This window comes from Vulpes vulpes, chromosome 5 (genome assembly GCF_048418805.1).
Source record: "Vulpes vulpes isolate BD-2025 chromosome 5, VulVul3, whole genome shotgun sequence".
NCBI classification, from domain to species: Eukaryota; Metazoa; Chordata; class Mammalia; order Carnivora; family Canidae; genus Vulpes; species Vulpes vulpes.
In genome coordinates, this window is record NC_132784.1 from 65,773,002 (window position 1) to 65,794,387 (window position 21,386).

Here is a 21,386-nt window from a genome sequence, read left to right on the forward strand (position 1 = left end):
TAGCTCTAGTGTCCAAGTACATCCAGATCTGACTACTTCCTCTGAATTCTACTGGAGCCACCCTGATCCATGTTACTATCATCTTTCTCCTGGATTCTAGCTATAGTATTCTGAACAAACAACTGTTTTCCATTGGTTTTCACTCATTTTAATAGCAGCCAAAATGATTATTTATAAAACTGTGGAAGATAAGCCATATCAGATGAGCCCCCAGCCCTGCCCTCTGCCCTCCACAGATTTCCAGCCTCACTTAGAAGTAAAAGCCAGAGTTTTTTTCATGAATGTTGTACTTTGTCCAATGCTTTATCTGTCCCTCTTGAAATAATCATGTGCTTCTTATCTTTTATCTTTTTTTTAAATATTTATTTATTTATGATAGACACACACAGAGAGAGAGAGAGAGGCAGAGACACAGGAGGAGGGAGAAGCAGGCTCCATGCCGGGAGCCTGATGTGGGATTCGATCCCCGGACTCCTGGATCGCGGCCTGGGCCAAAGGCAGGCGCTAAACTGCTGAGCCACCCAGGGATCCCCTCTTATCCTTTATCTAACGGATGTGATGTATCACATTGACTGATTTGTGAATAGTGAACCAACCATTCATAGAAAACCCAGAAATAAACCCATAATCATATAGTGAATTAATCTTTGACAAATCAGGGAAGAATACCCAATGGAAAAAAGTCTCTTCAACAAATGGTGTTGGGAAAACTGAACTGCAACATGCAAAAGAATGAAACTGGGCCACTTTCTTACACCATACACAATAATAAATTCAAAATGGAGTTAAGACCTAAATGAGGCCTGAAGCCATGAAGATCCTAGAGGAGAACATAGGCAGTAACTTCTCTGGCATCAGCCAGAGCAACTTGTTACTAGATAGGTCCCCTGAGGCAATGGCTATAAAAGCAAAAATAAACTATTGGACTACATTTAAATAAAAAGCTTCTGCATAACAAAGTAAACATCAACAAGACTAAAAGGTAACCAATGGAATGGGAGATGTTTGCAAATGACATATATGATAAGGAGTTAGTATCCAACATATATAAAGAACTTACACAACTCAACACCCCAAAACCAATCTAATTAAAAAATGGGCAGGAGACATGAACAGACATTTCTCCAAAGAAGACATACAGATGGCCAATAGATGTGTGAAAAGATACTCATCATCACTTATCATCAGGCAAATGCAAATCAAAAACACCATCACCTCACACCTGTCAGAATGGCTAAAATCAACAATACAAGAAACAATAGGTGTTGGCAAGAATGTGAAGAGAGGGGAACCCTCTTGCACTGTTAGTGGGAATGCAAAGTGGGGCGGCCACTGTGGAAAGCAGAATGGACTTTCTTCAAAAACTTAAAAATAGGGGATCCCTGGGTGGTTCAGTGGTTTAGCACCTGATGATGGATAAAGAAATTGTGAGATAGATATATAAATCTGTCTATGGAGCCATACTGGCACTTTGCTGTTATATGCTATTACGTATATATATGTTCCAACATAATGTATATATAATGAAATATTATTCAGAATGAAATCTTGCCATTTGCAACATCATAGATGGATCTAGAGAGTATAAGGCTAAGCAAAATAAGCCAGTCAGAGGAAGACAAATACCATATGATTTCACTCGTGTGGAATTTAAGAAACAAAATGAAAGAGCAAAGGGAAAAAAAAAGACAAATCAAGAAACATTTTTGGGGCAGCTGGGTGGCTCAGTGGTTTAGCGCTGCCTTCGGCGCAGGGCGTGATCCCGGAGACCTGGGATTGAGTCTCACATCCGGCTCCCTGCGTGGAGCTTGCTTCTCCCTCTGCCTGTGTCTCTGCCTCTCTCTGTCTCTCATGAATAAATAAATTATTAAAAAAAAAAAAAACAACCCACACACACTTTTTTTTTTTTTTTTTTAAGAGGGAGAAAGAGAGAAGGGGGTGGGGAGGGGCAGAATCTTAAGCGGGCTCCATGCCATGGAACCCGATATGGGGCTCCATCTCTCACAATCCTGAGATCATGACCTAAGTTGAAATCAAGTTGGACACTTGACTGAGCCACCCAGGCACCCAAAGAAAAAAACTTAACTATAGAGAACAAACTGGTGGTTACCAGAGGGGAGGTAGGTGGGGAATTGGTTATATAGGTGAAGAGAATTAAGGAGTGCACTGATGTGATATGTACTTGGGTGAGGTATGGAATTGTTGAATAAAACAAACACTTAAAAAAAAGTGAAAGCCCGTCATTTCATTGATCCACAGTGTGCTACAACCTCACCCTACATCCTCATGCTCTTTATTTACTCTGTTATAGTTTCCAGCCATACTGGCACTTTGTTATTCCTTGAACAGGCAGACATACTCTTGCCCCAGGACTTTTTGACTTGTACTTTCTGGCTGGAATGATTCCCCTTAGGATGGCTTGCTTGCGCTGTCATTTCAAATCTTTAGCACCGTCTTTTAATTTTTACTTTTTAAATTTTTGATAAAATACCCACACCCAGCACGGATCCCAAAGCAGGGCTCCAACTCAACCCTGAGACCCAGATCTGAGCGGAGATCAACAGTCCGTAGCCCAAAAAATGAACCACCCAGGCTCCCCTAACACCATCGAATAGTCTATATGTTTTACTTGTTTGTTATGTTTCTCTTCACCATAGTATAAGCTACAAGGACAGGATTTTTGACATTTTTTGTTCACTGCTATATCTTTGGTGCTGCCCATTTGGTAGGTGCTCAATAGAACTAGTAGAATGAACATGTAGGTAAATATTTTCCTGAATTTGTCACATGTATTTATGTTTTTGATGTCTTCTGCCGTGCAAAATATTTTTATTTACGTACATCCGTTGGTTTTGATTTTTTTTTTTTTAAGGCTCAACATTTGATCCCTCAGAGACTGTTCTTCTGACCTAACATTGTTTCATTAAACTTTCTATTGTGTAAAATGTCAAATCCACACAAGAGTGATCTCATTATTCCTCTCTTGGAAATTCCATAAAAGCAAATATGAAACTCTGATTTTTCAGTCTCCATCCTCTGCCACGGATCTCAGCAACATCAGGGAATGTATTTCCAAAGAATGAATTAACAGCACGAAGGTGCTCCTGGGCAGATGCCTCTCAGGCCCTCAGACAGCCCAGCATGGTCCCGGGGGCGTCAGTTTGCTGACTGAAGGCGGCTGTTCTGGTTTCTTCCGTCAGGCCCGACCCTCCCACGGACGCGCTGCGCTCCCTGCTATCACCAGGTTTGGCTTAGGCTGCCAGGTGGGAGGAGTTCTGACTTCCGACTGAACAAAGTTTTTCCTTGGGCCCGCAGATCCCGGCCCCACCCGGGCCAGAGGCCGTCTCACCGACTAGGCCTCTCGGCCGCCGACACTCCCCGCGCTTGTTCCCCCCTCTCCAACCCTCCTCTTCCCCCTCCCCCCGGCAGTGGCGGTTGGTCGCGCGCCGTCGTCCCTTTCCCGCCCCCTCTGCTAACGAGCGGGCTCCAGACCCTCTGGGATTGGCTGCGCCTGAGTGCATCTTCCTTCAGCCTCTCTGATTGGCAGAAGGACGCGCGGGATATGGGCTCCGATTGGCTAGGCCAGAGCGCCTGCGCGGCGGGGTTCTCGGTCGCCAGCCATTCCTGGGGAGGACTGCCGGCCGGTCGGACGTCTCGCCTGTCGCTGGAGGAGAGGTCCTGGCTCTCCGGGAAGGCGGCTGCGGCGGCAAAATGAAGATATTCGTGGGAAACGTCGATGGGGCGGATACAACGCCAGAGGAGCTAGCAGCCCTTTTCGCGCCCTACGGCACGGTCATGAGCTGCGCCGTCATGAAACAGTTCGCCTTCGTGCACATGCGCGAGAACGCAGGCGCGCTGCGCGCCATCGAGGCCCTGCACGGCCACGAGCTGCGGCCGGGGCGCGCACTCGTGGTGGAGATGTCGCGCCCACGGCCTCTTAACACTTGGAAGATTTTCGTGGGCAATGTGTCGGCTGCGTGCACGAGCCAGGAATTGCGCAGCCTGTTCGAGCGCCGCGGACGCGTCATCGAGTGTGACGTGGTGAAAGGTAACGCGGGGGCGCGCGGGGGCGGGGGCGCGGGCGCGCTCTGGGCACTCAGCTTGTTAGCCACGCCCCTTTCCCGGGGGTCGGTCACCGCGCGGTTGGGGCGGGTGGGGAAGTCCGCGGGAGCGAGGCCGGAGGTGTTGGGGGCGCGTTGGGTAGTCACCCTCCTCCCCTGCGGTCCAGGCACTATTCTCCAGATGGGAGGAAGCGGCTCTGGGTGGGTTCGGCGGCCACTGTGAGCCGAGCTACGGGGCCGGGGACGCGCCTGAGAGACTTGCGAGTGTACCGGGGGCGCGCCTTCCACTGGTCTCCTGGGCCTGGCACCGAGCGGAAATTGGGAAGTGACGGGCACAAGCCGGATCATGGAACGGGGAAGATTTCGCCACTTCCCCCCTTCCTCTCCAGACGTCGGTCAGAGCAAGGGAAGAGGGAAAAGGTGGGGGCTGATGCCCCAAGGCCACCCTCGTGTTCCCTCCCGATGAATGCTCCCGAGCGGAAGGTAACGGGGCCCTTGGACATTTCTCGGGCTGGGATCTTCTAGCTTTGTGTGGCATGGGTCTACTCATGGGTATAGTTACTCGTGGGTATAGGAGGGGCCCCTTCCGAATCATTTTGGCCTTTAAGTATCGTTAGGTGGGTTAGGCGTGGCAACGCTGTTTTCCAAGTCCCACAAACTAGGCTCGATTTTACATCTATGAACTGGGAACCTGGACCTTTTGAATGTGGAAGGAGGCTTGTTTTATGAAAGCCTCTTTTCCATAACCTTTACTTGCCAGCCCATGTCCTTGGGGCAGTGTTCTTTTATAAGCTTGGTGATTTTGCAAGGGGGCATATACTCTGGCTGAGGGTGACATGGAGAGGCACGTGTGAGAGGTCTTGGTTAAACATGGGCAAAACAGGTTTACTTGCTAATCGTCTTTGCTGGAGTAGTCTAATCCTTAGGTAGATCCCTAGTTTGCCTTTTCTTGAAGAAATATGTATCACTGTGACTTAGGCCCAACTTCTTTTTGGGACCCAGTTGACCTTTTTTATAGTCTAGGTTTCTATCCTGTAAGCTCTTTTTCTTTTATGTTGTCAAGGTTCGGTGGGATAGCCCTTTTGTATATGTGGCCTTTTTCGGTTTCTCTTGGGAACAGATCAGAGTTAACTTTGCCATCTTCAAGGATGTAACCTGGGGGAGCATCTGATGTCCTACTCCTGGTGCTGGATTCATACCTGCTCTTACTCTGAAAAGTTTTGGTGATAGGAAATGGTGCAGGTGCTTATTTCCACCAAGACACTTGATTTGCTGTCCTGGATGAGCGTATCTTTTGAGCTATTCCTTGTCCTTTCTGAAACTGGGAAAGTGTAAGGGGTTGCAGGCTCCACTACTAGGAGCAATTCCTTGTTCTGCATTAATACTGCATTCTGTTTTCCTTAATTCAGGTTATACAAGTCTACGAATATCCAGAATGCAGGCTTTGCTCTGAGGCAGGCTATGTTGTACATTGATTTTTGCTTTTGTTTAGAGTTAGAATAGGAGGGACTTCAGATTGGGCATCTGGCCAGGAAATGGATAAGGGTACATGACTCACTATGAGAATTCTGTGTTTAATTGACTTACCACATTTTTTTTGTGGTTCTCAGGCATGATGACTACTAGATTGGGAATCTAGAAATTAGCACCTAAGGGGACAGTCTCCATGGAACTCATTGGTCAAGATGCTTGTTTTCAGCTGGTGGACAAACCAAAAATTTCCTTGGATTCGCTCTGGTCTGAGACCAAGTGACAGTGGTGGGAAGGGTGAAGTGTATAACTGCATGTGGTTTATAGAACTCCTGGCTGACACTTAGTGAGAAAGCGAAAGTTTTGACTATTTTATCCTTTTGTAAACATTCAGTTAGTGGAAATGTGTTAACTTCATCAGGGAGTAGTGGTTAGCTGTTATTTGTAGTTACCCTGATAAGTAACAGAAGTCCTGACACTCTGACGTCAGACTCTGGGAAAGATTTGACTGTCATTTCCTTCACTGATGCTTTTCTGTCTCTCTGGGGTGAAAGAAAGTGAGATTTTTAAGTTGGGAATGTAGCAGAAGAGACTGGCTCTGGCTTTATAAACACTCATTTCTTGGGTTGAGAATGGGCATTCGATAATCAAGTCTTCTGGTATTGGCTGTCAGGTCTTTGAAAAGCACAGAAGCTTGGGGTTGCACAGGACAACCAGTTCTGTTTTATTTCACAGTGGAAAAACATAGTTGCTTGGTTACCCCTGAGGTGTAGATATGATTTGATTTAAAGAGCAAAAATCTCCATAGCAACTGGATTGTAACTACTTTCCATGGTTACATTCTATTGGGTGTTCAAAGATGAAGTAGGAGAGTTGCTGACAGCTTTAGGAACCATTTAGGCTTCAGGAGAGGTCTGAAAGGCAGAAGAGGAAACTGTTTCCTCTATTTTTTGTAGGCGGCCGTTTTTCCCTGTTGTACACAAATCTGTAGTTTAGAGATTTCTACTTCCCTCAGGATAGGAAAACTCATTTTTCTGGATTCTCTTGATGCTAGAAGAATTGTGATGCTGCCAGACCAGTAGGTGATCTGTGTAAAACATTGCTTGCTTTTTTGCCTTTAAATGCAGGGGATTTCTCCCAGAGGTTACTGTTTCTTGAACTAGCTCTCCAGGCAGGTGGGTTTCTGGAGTCTCTAGATTTCTGGTTTTTCATCATCCTAGGATTAATTGGGTTCCTGGGCATCTTTGATAGGGCTAGGTCTTGGTTTGGCTGCTGGCTTAGCCCTGATGTGATTAGATTAGCTGGACAATCAAGTCATACTACTCTTTACTGTTTGGCTTAGGAACTCTTTGATGTAAATTGGTTATAATTGTATCTAATGGCTTTTTAAAAAGCCAGTTATAAAAATCAGTGATATAATTCATATGGGCAGTCAGTTGAATCATACATGTGAAATCTCCGTTTTCAAACTTCAACTTGGTTTCTTAACAAAACCTAGCTAAGTAGAGAGTAGACAGTGGGATGTCCTGTTGCTCTTACAAACCCTTTGAAGTTGTTGTTGGCTGTTTTTCCCTAGCTTGTTCTAGTCTCAGGAATCTGTGGATGGGTTAGCCAGGACTGTAATATCATTCATTAATACTCTCTCATAGTGTTTGAAGATTTTTTTTTTTTTCCATTTCCCTAATCTGCCGACAGGCTTCTGTTTTCTGCTTGGCACTGTATTCTCTGGAGGGTCAGCTCAGTCTCTTGCTTTTATTTTTTTAGTCTCTGCTTTTAAAGAGTCTCTGATCACTAGTATCTGTTTTTAGCTACCTCTACCCAAAGTGGTGGTGAGAGACCATAGGACAGTTCTAATATCCTGTGGCTAATCCAAAAGGAACACTTTGCCTTAATTGGTAGGTAAGAAATCAGATTCTGACCATGGAGGTATGAGGGCTGAGAGTTGGGATGGTTTATTTTGTTCTTTCATCATCTCTGGCAGGTTCTAAGCTTGCACATACAAATGGTATGGTAGCTGTTATTTTTTATTATTACGGATGAAGGATAATACTCTGTAGGGAGAGAAGCCTATGGTTATTCCTAGGATTGAGTAATCATAATTCTTTATCATTATTATATAGCTATTTATATTTAACGAGGCACTTTTATTTTCTTATTTGAACCTCCTAACTGAGGTGGGTAGGACAGATTTGGCAAGTCAGTAACATCTGGATCTGTAACAGGCTTTTAAGTGCCTAACTCAGTATTCTTTGGCTATATCATACTTATGATTTGTACCTGTTGATTATATTTTTATTTTCATTTGTATGAGAGGCAGGTTGATGGCATTGCCTCACACTGAGAAAAATAACTTGCTCTCAGAGCAGCTAGGGAGGGCATCCTGATAGGAAAATTTCTAGAAATTCAGACACTTATTTCAAGGCTATGTAAAAGGATTTCTTATCTTCAAGAATAGAATCTTAGTAATTTCATCCAGTTAGTTTTTTGTTTCCTAAACTGATGTGTGAGAGATGGGGTCCTGGTACTTGGTACTTAAATAGCCATGGGGTCGGATGGGTTAAAGTGCATGGCCTTATTTCCCATGAGCGTGATCTTGTCATTGTTTTTCAGATCCTGCTTGCACCATTGTGGTTTGTGAATTTGGACACGAATAAGAATTTCTTCCTACTCCTCCCCTTTCTAAAGTTGTCTCCTTCTGTATGGGAGATGAGTAGGACTTTGAGATCCCAGCATCCTATCTTAAGTCTGTATCCCACCACAGCTCATTCAGATCCTAAATGAGGACCTCAAGGGTAACCTGCTTAGCAGAACCTGCAATTGTAGCTTCTCATCTTGAAGCTAGGAAACCAGATCTTTCCTGTAAATAGTCTGCTCTGTGAACAGGAATCCAAGGGGTAAGGTATATATATTTCTGTCCCTTGAAGAGGAACAAGTAGAGGATATGACATAGCCTAGGGTAGGGGGCTTAGGCCTGAATTCAGCCAAGAGGCTCAGTTTCCATTCCCACACCTCAGTGACTTACGTGAGCTCCAGCTGCACCTGTTCTCAGTTTAAATTTCTAGTTATCTTACACAGTCATGCCTTATATATTGATTTCTCAGGGATAGACTGGTGTAGTGAAGGGGCACAGAAGAACTGGAATTCTGTTCCTGGCTCTAATAAGTTTTGATCTAGGGCCATATAAATCCTCTGAGCATGTTTGTACACCTGTAAAATGGAGATAATGATCCTTTGCTTTGCCTGTCTTAGGATTATTGTGAGGCCCAAATGAAGGCCTGTGCATGGAAATCCTTTGAAAATGAAAGTACTTAGAGAAAGGGAGATGACATTGGAAGCATTTAATGAACTGTGCATTTCAGTCTAGCTTTCTTGCTTTAATTGGACCCTGGGCTGAGACATGGGTCATGCCAAGACATAATTGGTCATTTCCAGTATTTCAGAGTTATGGTTCAAAGGTGAGCAGTAGTGTTTGGTGACCTTGGGCTAGAGAACACTAAGTAATCGAGTGATCCAAGAACCCTTTCTGTGTTTTGTCTGGTGGTTTACACTTACAGGAGCTGGGAAGATTTTTATCCTGTGTTAGAGTTCATCTTTGCTCTTCTCTCCAGAAAGTTGGGTGAGGTAGCAGGGGGAAGGGGAGAATGGGGAGAAGGCCATAGGGAAAGGTGATGCTTGGGACAGTTGGAAGCTTTGTTATGTGGGAACCATGTTTTATGACATACTCCTGGAGAGGAGGGTTTAGAGGCCTGGAGGTAGCTGGCAACAGCTGGGTGCTGTTGTGTGTCCAGTTTGGGACCCATCAGGTAGCATGCCCTGCCCCCCTAATTGCTAACCCTCTGTCTGCTGCTTTATCAGACTACGCGTTTGTTCACATGGAGAAGGAAGCAGATGCCAAAGCCGCCATCGCGCAGCTCAACGGCAAAGAAGTGAAGGGCAAGCGCATCAACGTGGAACTCTCAACCAAGGGTCAGAAGAAGGGGCCTGGCCTGGCTATCCAGTCTGGGGACAAGACCAAGAAACCAGGGGCTGGGGATACGGCATTCCCTGGAACTGGTGGCTTCTCTGCCACCTTCGACTACCAGCAGGCTTTTGGCAACAGCACTGGTGGCTTTGATGGGCAAGCCCGTCAGCCCACACCACCCTTCTTTGGTCGCGACCGCAGCCCCCTGCGCCGTTCACCTCCCCGAGCCTCCTATGTGGCTCCTCTGACGGCCCAGCCAGCCACCTACCGGGCCCAGCCCTCAGTGTCACTGGGAGCTGCCTACAGGGCCCAGCCTTCTGCCTCTTTGGGTGTCGGCTATCGGACTCAGCCCATGACAGCCCAGGCAGCCTCTTACCGCGCTCAGCCCTCTGTCTCCCTTGGGGCTCCATACAGGGGCCAGCTGGCTAGCCCTAGCTCCCAGTCTGCCGCAGCTTCCTCGCTTGGTCCATATGGTGGAGCCCAGCCCTCAGCCTCAGCTCTCTCCTCCTATGGGGGTCAGCCAGCTGCGGCTTCCTCGCTCAACTCCTATGGGGCTCAGGGTTCCTCCCTTGCCTCCTATGGTAACCAGCCATCATCTTATGGCGCGCAGGCTGCCTCTTCCTATGGGGTTCGTGCGGCTGCCTCCTCCTACAACACCCAGGGAGCAGCTTCCTCCCTAGGCTCTTATGGGGCCCAGGCAGCCTCCTATGGGGCCCAGTCTGCAGCCTCCTCACTAGCTTATGGGGCCCAGGCAGCTTCTTACAATGCCCAGCCCTCGGCCTCTTACAATGCCCAGTCTGCCCCATATGCTGCACAACAGGCTGCTTCTTACTCTTCCCAGCCGGCTGCCTATGTGGCGCAGCCAGCTACAGCTGCTGCCTATGCCAGCCAACCAGCCGCCTATGCTGCACAAGCCACTACCCCGATGGCTGGCTCCTATGGGGCCCAGCCGGTTGTTCAGACCCAGCTGAATAGTTATGGGGCTCAAGCATCAATGGGCCTGTCAGGCTCCTATGGGGCTCAGTCAGCTGCTGCGGCCACTGGCTCCTATGGTGCTGCAGCTGCCTACGGGGCCCAGCCTTCTGCCACCCTGGCAGCTCCATACCGCACTCAGTCGTCAGCCTCATTGGCTGCTTCCTATGCTGCCCAGCAGCATCCCCAGGCTGCTGCCTCCTACCGTGGCCAGCCGGGCAATGCCTACGATGGGGCAGGTCAGCCGTCTGCAGCCTACCTGTCCATGTCCCAGGGGGCCGTTGCCAACGCCAACAGCACCCCGCCGCCCTATGAGCGTACCCGCCTCTCCCCACCCCGGGCCAGCTACGACGATCCCTACAAAAAGGCTGTCGCCATGTCGAAAAGGTACTGTATGCCCCCCCGCCTCTGCCCCCAGCTGGGGCTTAGGGCAAGGGGCTGAGGTTGGCAGGGGAGGGAAACTGGAGCCATTGGCCCCTCCCTTGGTCTTCTCTACTCCCATGGGATGTCCAAAGGTCGAGGGGGTTGATGTCTGTGAACTTTTCTGGTCACCAGGGTTCAGGTGGAGCATTAGTGCTCAGCCTGGGGTGGTGCCAGCTAGTCAGGCTGGGAAAAGTGTCACCTGTCTAGGCTAGCCCAAGTGCCATTGGAGCTACTGCCTGCAGGATTGTGGCCCATAGCCTTTCCCACCGTCTCAAGGATCCTTAAGCCTGTCATGTGGTTGTCCTGGCTTTGGTGGGGTGGGTTTGAAAGAGTAGTCCCTTTGGCACTCACTGGCTGAAGGCAAGGTGTATGAGGTGCGTCCACTCTTTGGGGAAGTTGGGGACCTTGCTTTCGTCCGCCGTTCTGTTGATAAACAACCAAGGTCTTTCTGTGCGGGGCCCAGGGGGGATAGTTTGTTTGTGATTTGGGAATATAGACCAAAATCCACCTTGGCCAGTTGAGAAGGGAGGGCTTCAGTGGTGGGCTTGGTTTCCCACTGAGTTGAACCAGGCTTGATTTCTTGCCCTGGATAGGGTGATGAGCCTTCTGACAAAATCTTGTTTGTTGGAGACCAATCTGATCACACCCTCCCTATCCCCATTGGCATCTCCCCCATGCCCACCTGGAGCCCTCCCCTCAATTGTCTCATTCACCAACTGTCTTCTTCTCTCGACTAGGTATGGTTCCGACCGGCGTTTAGCCGAGCTCTCTGATTACCGCCGTTTATCAGAGTCGCAGCTTTCGTTCCGCCGCTCGCCGACAAAGTCCTCGCTGGATTACCGTCGCCTGCCCGATGCCCATTCCGATTACGCACGCTATTCGGGCTCCTATAATGATTACCTGCGGGCAGCTCAGATGCACTCTGGCTACCAGCGCCGCATGTAGGGCCATCCTGGGATGGGGCACCACGGGGGGGAAGGAGAGGAAAGGTGGGGTAGGGTGCAGACCCAGGTTATAACCACTGGCCCATACCTCTCCTGTTTGCGGTTTTTCATCCCCTCTACCCTGTGGGCCTTCCCCAGGAGATGATCCTTTTGAGTGTTCGGCAGTAACCTTTGTTCCTTCGCCTCAGCAGCAAATCTTGCTACTGGCTCTAGATCTGCGGTTTCCCCTCTCCCCTGCCTCCCATCTCCCAGGATGGGAATTTCTTTTATGTTTTTATTTTTTCCTGGCTCCCTTTTATTTTTGTGCGCGATATTTAAGGTCGTCTGGATGGGGAAGCAACCTGCAGCTGAGAGGTCGGCGGCGCCTTTTTCTTTTTAGATGTGAGGGAGGCCAGGAAAGGGTTAGCTTAACCATTTCCTATGCGCCAAGCTGTGCCAGCAGTCCAGGGGGCCCTGACTTTGTTCCTCTATAGACTGTGTTGAGACTGAGTTCCTGTCGGGACAGTCGGTTGGTATATGTCCAAATCCCTACTGACCCCCTGATGTTCTAGCTGATGCTGAGTGGCACAGTCCCACATCCCCATCTCCCCAAGTAGGTGGTGTTAGAAAACCTTGATTTTTTTTTTCCCTTTTGTATGGACTACAAATAAAACTTGGGGCAATTTGCAGTTTGGAAACCTGGTTGTCATTGTCTTGATTGCACTCAGTTTCAGAGGAGCCAGTTTGACATCCAGGAAGACATGACAGCTAAAAGGAAGGCAGCTGGAGAACCCCAGGGCAGATGAGGAAAGGGGTTTGAATGTGGGAATTAGTGATTTCCCTGCTGCCCAAAGGCATTTAGGTCATCGTTGTCCTACTAGTCTGCCATCTTTAGGACTGGAGAGTCCAGACCAAGTTGCTTGGACTTCTCAGCCCTTAACTTGAATTGATCACACCAAGTAAATTTATTGCCCATTTTCCCCTAACTTATCTCCAGTTCGAAAACAACCTGTGCTCCAGTAGGGTGGTCCTGGGGTATGGCTTCTCAAGTGAGAAGTGGGGAAATAGGCTGCTTTGGTGCTTACAGGCTAGTCTCCAGGCAGTGGGCTTGAGTGAGTGTTGGAGCTGGGACCCAGAGGGGAGCCAGTAATGGGGTAGGGGTGATTTCAGTGTCTGGTACTTCCCTGTGGTTAGAGAAAGGAGGAACAGGGACAGTTGGAAGCAGGTATGGGGGATCTGGCAATATACCTGGTATTTCGCCTGTTGAACATCACCATGGAGCGTCCTTCCTGTGTCCTGTCAACTTCTACCATCGTAGTGCCGAGACTCACTTCCCCTATCTCCATTTGTCAAGGTTTCCAGATGTTTTCTTGCTGGGTTTATATCTGAAGGTGACCTCACACTGGGAAAGGGGTGAGGTACAAGCATAACCCAAGTGGGGATGCTGGGTTAGAGGGAGGAATTGAAGAATCTTTCTATATTTTTATTCTGGGACTGGTGGGTGGGGTGGGTGTGTTGAGAGGACCTGGCAGGGGGGTGGGGTTCAGGCAATTCCAGGCAGGGACAAGATGGAGGCTTGGGCTTACTAATAGTGAATGGAAGAAGACTGGTTGGGTAGGAACATAATGATGTTCCTTTGGGCATGGGGACTTAACAGAGATTCGATTTGGGAGTTTGCTGGGGCAAGGTGATTTGGGGCAGTTATATGTGTCAATCAAGTGGAGTTCAGGTGGGTTTTTTTCTGCCTCTCTTACTGGCTTCTCGTGAATTTGCCTGATTCAGAGTAGCTTGCCCCAGATGTTTTCTTTCCTCTGCCCAGTGGGCAAAAGCCTATGATCTTTATAACCATGAACTCTTGTGGATGCTAATTGGGGTAATTTCAGAGGGTTACTGGGGTCATAGCTCTTTTCCTTGTTTCTCTTTCTGCTCACTGCTTTGCCTCCAGGTGCATTGCTGTTCCTTTTCATTTCTTTACAGGACTGTGGGGGGAGTTCGATAGGTTTCTTGTCACTTTTCTGCAGGGAGGGTGGGGTGATCTGAGGGCCAAGCTAACCAGCTTAGCTCTGGTTATTACTCTGGAAAATACAGGGTTGGTTGATTGCAGGGCTGTGATTGTGGCCTGTATATTTGTAATATTTGTCATGTGGCTTTCTCTCTTCCTTTTTCTCCAGTGAGGGTTCTGCCACTACTCCAATCCCACGGTTCCTGTGGAAAAAAAAAAAAACTTAATGTGCTCTTGAGGCCAGTGTTGATGTGCTTTATTGCAGCCCAAGTTCTTCAGAGTGACCTGGCCTAGATGATCACTAACTGCCTGTCATCCTTAGGTCCTGATACCCTTTCTGCCTCAGCCCTCAGGGTTTTCGTTGTTTAAGCAGAAGAGTCTACAAAGCGAAATCATTTGTCATTCTCTTCTTCTTGCAGATTGTTTTAAAATTCCCTTTGTCCTCTTTTATTTAAATTATGCCACCTGTGTTAATCCTGTAGCCCACTCCTTATACCTGGCTTTCTGTGGACTTCTAAGTTCTGGGTCCTGTAACCTGAGATGGTTGGGTTGAGTGAATGGGAAGACAGATATTTAATGTGTGTTTGGGGAGAAGAGGGTGGGGAATATGGGCTCCCAGTGTCCTTCAGATTTTTGCACTTCTGCATCTCTCACCTCTACAACTTGGCCTTCATTGGAGAAATTTAAGATGATTTATTCCTGGAACAAGATCACATAGAGGCTTCTAGCCTTGTCAGCCTGCTCTCTTCTGAGGTTTGGACTTTGTTTCAAATTCTGTCTGGGGTAAGCCTGGGGCTCGATCCCTTGTATTGGAGATAATGGGACTGGCACTGACTGGTCAGCCTCTGGGTAGGCTGCATTTCTAGTAATGCCCATCAGTTAAGCTCTGCCAATGTCTGTGCACAGACTGCTTATTCTCTAGTCATTTTGTCCCATCAAGCCATGTAAGCTGACCATAATAGGGGATGACTGAGGTCATAATGAAAATACATTTCTTAGATTTATGGACTATTATGTGATAGAAGGTTGGGTAATAGAGAAGGTAAGATGGAGAGCAGGTGATGGCAGCCTGGATTGCTCAGTTGGTTAAGTGTCTGCCTTTGGCTCTTTCATGATCCCGGGGTTCTGGGATTAAGCCCCAAGCCAGGCTCCCTGATGAGCGGGGAGTCTGCTTCTCTCTCTGTCTCTACCGCCCCCCCTTCTTCCTGCTCATGGTCTCGTTCTCTCAAATAAATAAAATCTTTAAAAACGTGTGGAAAGCAGGTGAAAAACTTTATAGTTACTTTTAGAGAGATCATAAGTGGTAGAACCTAGAGTTTTCCAGAAAAAAAGTTCTTAAAATTATTTCAAGTATAGCTCTAAGTCCTTTGAAATACTGTGTGTCAGTAATACTGGAAATATAGTGTTCAAGTAGCTGAGCCCTTGCGCTACTTATAATAGGCAGGACCTACTTCAATGAACTAGTTAGAGTTAATAAACAATGCTAGGGTAGTGGAAGATAAGGAAGAGGCAGCTCCACTAGTTAAAACTTTATGGAGATGGAATTTGTTTGGAAAATTGACTTGGCACAGAAAGAATGACTAGTGGTGTTGGCTCTAAAGTCACAGGTTTCCTGAGTTTGAATTGTCACTACTTAGCTGTGTGATTTTGGACATGTCAGGAACTTTCGTTTTTTATCTATAAAATGAAGGTAATTGCTAACATTTATTGAACACTTGCTAAATGACCACTGTTAAAAGTGCTTTTCACAAAGGAATTACATTTGCTCTTCATTGCAGCCCAAATGCCAATTATTTTGAAACCTCTTTTATAAATAGGGAAATTGAGGCTATAGGTTAAGTAACTTAAGATCATATGGTTAGAAAGTAGATCAAGGGATTGAAGCAGTATTTTGAATCGAATTATTCAGGACTTTGCTTGTAATCATTATAATACTGTGGAAGGATCAAATAAGAACACGGAACAAGTGTAGGACCTTATATATAGCCAGTGCTTATTAAAAATGCTAGCTATCTCATAGAGTTAGAACATTCTGAGGAGATTGGGGTGGCCTAGTGGAGCACATCCGAGCAAAGGACTTTGATGTAGCTGTGAGTGCAGCACATATGAATAACAATGAAGCAGTGTATTTTTAAATGAGTGGTACCTAGGAGTGAAGTTGGCCATGGACCACACCAGTTTTTGTAACCTCCAGTCTCCAGCAACACTTCAGTGTCCTGAGATCAGATTCTCCTTGAGTATAGAAAAGAAAGGTATGAGGATAGGGAAAAGACGGTAAGGGGAGGGTAAGCGAGTATAGCTGGCAGTGGGATTGGAGGTTTAGAAAGCCTGCTTGACTGGCCTAGTCAAGGCAGGCCAGTTTGAACATCCCTGGCAAATACTGGTTTTTAATTTGAACTCTTAACTAAAACAGTAACTCATTTCTGGACAGGAGCCAGAGTTATTAATGTGTATAAATTATATATATTCACCCACAAGGGTGTGAAAGTAATAGATTGTTTATTCACATTTGAATGGTTTTCACTGACATCAGTGTTTCCTTCCTAAATTTGGATTTTCCCCTCATTTCCCTTTCAAGAGTCCAGGCTTCAGGCACTTGTCTTTTCAAAATCTACAGTCAGAATGTATATTTATGCTTGGCTATGACATACAGCTTTCTAGATGACTTTGGACAAATCACTTTAACTTTTAGGTGCTTGGCAACCTGATCAACAAACTAAGAAATCTCCCAAATGACATCTAAAGTGTTCTGGACAAGGTGTTTTTAAAACACTGCATTCAATCCTATTTTGGATTGTTGGGTTGGTAAGGTTAGAGGTTTTGGACCATATGTCTTTAATTTATAAGCCTTAATGGTTTTTAAGAAACAAATATTAAGCTTCTTTAGTACTCAGTAAAATAGAGTTGGATAGGTGAACATCATGGAGGTGGTTGAACTACACAGATCTTTCTACGTAAAGCATTTTGCAGCATTTGTCAAGCTGGTAATCTTGGTAATCAAAAGCTGTAGTGTAGGTTACCCCCCTGGCTTTTGGGCACCTGCTTTTTCTGTTTAGGGAGACTGGAAAGTGTAATAGGTGATAAGGGTAAACATGTTTGATTTTAGAACTAAGTGTCCATGGTCTTAGCTGATATTGACTGAAAATCCAAAAGTATTTCTCCTTTTGGTTTCTAAGAAGTCTTGCATTCATTCCCCCCCCCATGTTAAGTCAACAAATAATTGAGTACCTACCATGTTCCAGGTGCAGTTCTAACACTGAGGATAGAGAAGGGAAGAAGAAAAAGTCCCTGCCCTTGCACAAGTATTGATGGGGGAGGGGGGTAAGAGGTAGGAGAACAAAATGGAATGAACACATAGGATTTCAAGTGGTGGTAAGTATTTGGAAAAATAACATGAAGTCATGGGATGAAGTTTCAAGGTAGGGTTGGAGTAGGAGGGATGTTTTTGGATGGGGTGGTCACCGAAGTACCTGGAGAAAGAATATTCCAGTCTAAATGAACTTGAACCAAAAGGCCAGTGTACTGGAGCATGGTTGGGGTTTGGAGTGTGTGGGGTGGAACAATGTGTTGGGGGTGGGTTTGTTTAAGAAATTGGGAGATTCTGGCAAGAACCAGATCAGATAGGGTGAGTTTGAAAATTCCAATTTTAGTGGGTTTTAAGGAGCAGGAGGGGATGATTGAATGCATTTATTCAGTTGGATGAGCTTGCAAAATGAAACAAATATAACTCCATCTTAAAGGCTTTCAGAAGGTAAATAATTAGATTGAGGGTGGGGTGGGGTGGGGTGGGGGCTGTGGTCTGCAAATCGGCATAGATTGTGATCCTGAGATTTATATTCCCAGTCCTCTCCCCTTTGGACCTGGAGAGATTCTTATAGAGTGAGTGGATCTCATCTGCTTTGGTATTTTGGAAGAAAGTTATCTCCAGGGCTGTTGGGACACACAAAATTTGGAAGATCAAACTGAAAGGAGCTGAGAGGATTTCTATACCAGATGCATTTCCCTGCAGATTGAGTGGTGACCCTCACCTGATGGCTGGCCACCTCAAAAGGGCACACACAGCTGACTAACATGGAATTGATTTTCATCACTGATTATATGGCCGTTACTCAGTCTCAGAGTATCAGCATCCACAATGAAAATGGACCAAGATTAGTGACCACCACATCTGTAAATCATATTTCGATGATTTTAGGTCCTTTGCTCTTCCCACCCTAGAATAAGTCTTGACCAGTTTTTTCACCATTTGATTCCTGAGTCCTGTCCGGTTTTAAAATTCATTTCCATAACTTTGACTCCTCCTCTTTATGGCCCCCACCCCCTTTTCTGGGGCTGCTTTGGACGGTCGTATATTATCTCTACTCATGATCCCTTCCTCATAGATAATTCACTGCTTTTTAAGTTCTTTAATCTATCCCCCCCCCCCCCAACTCCCTCCTCAAAAGCTGCCTCGCAGAAAAGGGTCATTGCTTTGCTCACTGAATATGGGATTACATGAAGATCCAAAGGATGAGAAAGAAAATGTGATGAGGGAAACACGCTCCGGAGAATGCTGTTTTGATTGTATTTTGTTTATAGATTGATGTGACTAGGCTTTTTTAAGGTCCGTTCTAGGAGTTTAAACCTACAGCTCTGGCTGATGGTGCCCAATAAAATAAAACAAAAAACTTTGCTGCTCCAGTTTTTTCTCAGGGCGGGGTGGGGGCGTTTTCAATATCCAAGGTCATACAGAGAAGCCGTTTCTTCATTTTGGACCCACCCCGGGAGGCTGGTTCCGCGCGGGAGCTGGTCTCAGCGCCTCCTGAGTAACGCAACTTCCAACCGGGCCAACTTCGGGGCCGTTATAACCTAGTTGAAGCTGCGCCCATTAACCGTTTCCAGAGATCCTTTCACCACCTATGACCGTAGTTTGATTTTGGGGGAGCTCCGGGACTCCTAGGGCTACGGTGTGGATTCTTGGGCAAAGGACGAGGTTGGTTTTTCAGGTGGGGACGCTTCGTTATTTTTCTTACCTGGCGTTGGGGTCTGCGTAAACTATCGTTCGTAGCATCCTGGCTGCGAGGGGGTGGTGGTTGGGGAGTGGAGAAATTCGGAGAAGGCAGAATGGAGCGGGGGATACTGTCAGAATATGCACGTGTCGGTGGCAAAACGTGGAAGCTTCACAAAATTGGCGCCATGAAACTAAAGACCGCCGCACCGGAGCTCCTGCCTGCTCCGCCTAATGGCGGGCCGCACCCCGCCGGCAAAGCCCACGTTTGTAGTTCCTCCCTCACGCCAATCTCTTGTCCAATCACTGGCTTCGGCTTCGCGAGATAGGCGCTCATTGGCATTCGTATAAAAGCTCCGGGGTTACTGACGTTTCCACCTCTTCCCGGCCTCTCAGGTAATTGGCGTTGGTGGTAACCAATCAGGAAGAGGATCTGCGGGAACGCCTGCCTTTAACTTAACTGAGCAGCCAATCCGGTGGTACACTCACCTCCCCTTCTACCCAGAGTCACTGCTGCGGCCGCCGCCATTTTAGCGTTTTGTCAGAAGCGTCTGCGCCGCGAGGAAGAGCCCCTGCTGATTTCGGTGCGGGTGAGAGACTGAGCCCCTCCACTGTTTTTTTTTTTTTTTTTTTCCCCGTTAAATCTTATCTCACTCCTTTGGGCTTCAGGGGTATCCTAGTGGGTTCGCGGCCTCTGCACCCGTCTCTCAGAGCCGACCTCGGTCCTGGGCATTGCGCGGTAAGCCTGAGGCGGCCCTTCCCCCACGACCTCCCCCGAGAATACCCTGCTTTCTCCCCACCTTGCCCTCTATCCGACTTGGCTCGGTTTCCTGCTTTTGAAGTTTCCATAGAGATAACCGCGCTTTCCTTAGACTCAGGAAAATTGAAACCCTTTTCGAGAATTTCTTGGGCACTGAGACGTTGTCTGGCTGATGAGTCTGAAGCCCCCTTTTTTGGCCACGCATTTCTCCGTTCTGCAGGAGCTCTTAGGATGGCACCTCGGGAGAGGCGTTCCCCACTCCTGCACTTCCTGTACTGCTCTCATGCCTTACTCTCTGTCCCGAATTGCCCGTTCACTGCTTCCAAAGAAAACCCTAAAACGTAGCTATTCCAAGGCCCACTTTTCCGGAAATGGTGGCCACTCGGTTGCGAGAGAAAGAGCTAATTGATAATTTCAGTAGTCAGTTCAGCCAGCCAGTAGTTAGACATTCGTTTTCTGACCTCCCAGTGGGTAGAGAAGCCCAGTATTCCTAGCCTTGCATGTATGTTCTTATTTTCGTTAGAAGCTTTTCAACTCTTCTCAAATCCTTTGTGTACTGAGGTGAGGACATTTCTGTTATAGACCTCATCTTATTCTTAGGGATTCTACAGCTGGTACTGTTGCAGGCCTCCTTATTCCCACCTCCCTTTGATTTTTGTGTGAAGGTGGGTGTGTAAGAGAGAAGGAAGACTGGAAATGTTTGCTAGAGTCAAAGGAGATTGTAGGTTTTGGGGTTTTTTTGTTTTGTTTTTAAGCTGATGTGAGCCTTAGGTCTTTTGTTAGAAAAAAATTTTTTTTCATGCAGGCTGCATCGAGATGGTTAAGCTGTTCATTGGAAACCTGCCCCGGGAGGCCACAGAGCAGGAGATCCGCTCACTCTTCGAGCAGTATGGGAAGGTGCTGGAGTGTGACATCATTAAGAACTACGGCTTTGTGCACATAGAGGACAAGACGGCAGCCGAGGATGCCATTCGCAACCTGCACCACTACAAGCTGCACGGGGTGAATATCAATGTGGAAGCCAGCAAGAATAAGAGCAAAACCTCCACAAAGTTACATGTGGGCAACATCAGTCCCACCTGTACCAACAAAGAGCTTCGGGCCAAGTTTGAGGAGTATGGTCCAGTCATCGAATGTGACATCGTGAAAGATTATGCCTTCGTACACATGGAGCGGGCAGAGGATGCAGTGGAGGCCATCAGGGGCCTTGACAACACAGAGTTTCAAGGTGAACCACCCTCTTTGGGAAGAGGGTTGAACACAGGCTATGTGCAGAAAATAGGTTGGATTAGTAAGGGTGGGGGTTTAGGGTATAGATGCAGCTGTTGGTGTTGATGGTGAAGCATTGTGGGTGATGGACTTAAAATGGAGAATTCATGGGATTTAAAGGCTTTACCTTAGGGCAGTGTCTGCACCACATGGCTTTAGTTTGGAACTCCTGAGGCTTTTATGCCTGTTAGCACAGAAATCTTTTCCTTTGATTTCCCTAGTTAGCTTTTTTTTTTTTTTCTCACCTTTTCTTATAAGTAGGTTCATTCTGAATTTATTGTCTCAGCCCAGTATCAGCATTATGCTTTATTTTACATTTGAAGAACCTGGCAGAAGAACTGTTCTAAGCAACACTTTTGGGAGCAGAATCCCTGTTAAGCTTCCCCTTAAACCTCATCCCAACTCATAATCTCCCAGTAAAGATAACTAGTCATTAAATAGCTAGTTTTTAGATAAATGGTGTCTTTAAAGGGCTATTGCTCTTATTATGCTTCTACCAAGATGTTCTGTTTTGACAGTAAGGCCACTCCAGAATAAAGGTCTGATTTTAGAAGTTTC

The 21,386-nt window shown here is 46.8% G+C and overlaps 2 protein-coding genes across 11 annotated transcripts in view; both read left to right on the plus strand.

Moving 5' to 3' along the window:
* The first annotated feature begins 3,577 nt into the window (after window positions 1-3,577).
* On the plus strand, window positions 3,578-19,334 carry RBM14 (RNA binding motif protein 14). 2 transcript variants are annotated; one of them, XM_026004334.2, is made up of 3 exons: window positions 3,578-4,048; window positions 9,387-10,851; window positions 11,625-12,508. In XM_026004334.2, the coding sequence occupies exons 1-3, from the start codon at window positions 3,712-3,714 to the stop codon at window positions 11,830-11,832; spliced, it is 2,010 nt and encodes a 669-aa protein (XP_025860119.1). In that variant the 5' UTR covers window positions 3,578-3,711; the 3' UTR covers window positions 11,833-12,508. The 2 variants fall into 2 exon arrangements, with proteins under 2 accessions (XP_025860119.1, XP_025860120.1); XM_026004335.2 differs by lacking the exons at window positions 9,387-10,851; window positions 11,625-12,508 and adding an exon at window positions 19,196-19,334 and having other exon boundaries at window positions 3,594-4,048.
* Window positions 19,249-21,386, plus strand: part of RBM4 (RNA binding motif protein 4) — a 31,205-nt gene continuing 29,067 nt past the window's right edge. For 3 of the 9 annotated variants that reach the window (XM_026004337.2, XM_026004336.2, XM_026004340.2), the window contains exons 1-2: window positions 19,249-19,389; window positions 20,365-20,787. In XM_026004337.2, coding sequence (XP_025860122.1) covers window positions 20,376-20,787 — 412 coding nt within the window. In that variant the 5' untranslated portion in view covers window positions 19,249-19,389; window positions 20,365-20,375. Of the gene's footprint in view, window positions 19,390-19,468; window positions 19,539-20,364; window positions 20,788-21,386 lie in introns of all 9 variants that reach the window. The other 6 variants (XR_012001639.1, XM_072758461.1, XM_072758463.1 and 3 more) reach the window with 4 other exon arrangements.

What these genes read in the sequence shown, in the direction of transcription:
- RBM14 (XM_026004334.2), top strand. Translation starts at nt 3,712, where the DNA reads ATGAAGATATTCGTGGGAAACGTCGATGGGGCGGATACAACGCCAGAG. An exon ending in CGAGTGTGACGTGGTGAAAG is followed by an intron (nt 4,049 to 9,386) that starts GTAACGCGGGGG and finishes CTGCTTTATCAG; the next exon opens with ACTACGCGTTTGTTCACATG. An exon ending in GCTGTCGCCATGTCGAAAAG is followed by an intron (nt 10,852 to 11,624) that starts GTACTGTATGCC and finishes TCTCTCGACTAG; the next exon opens with GTATGGTTCCGACCGGCGTT.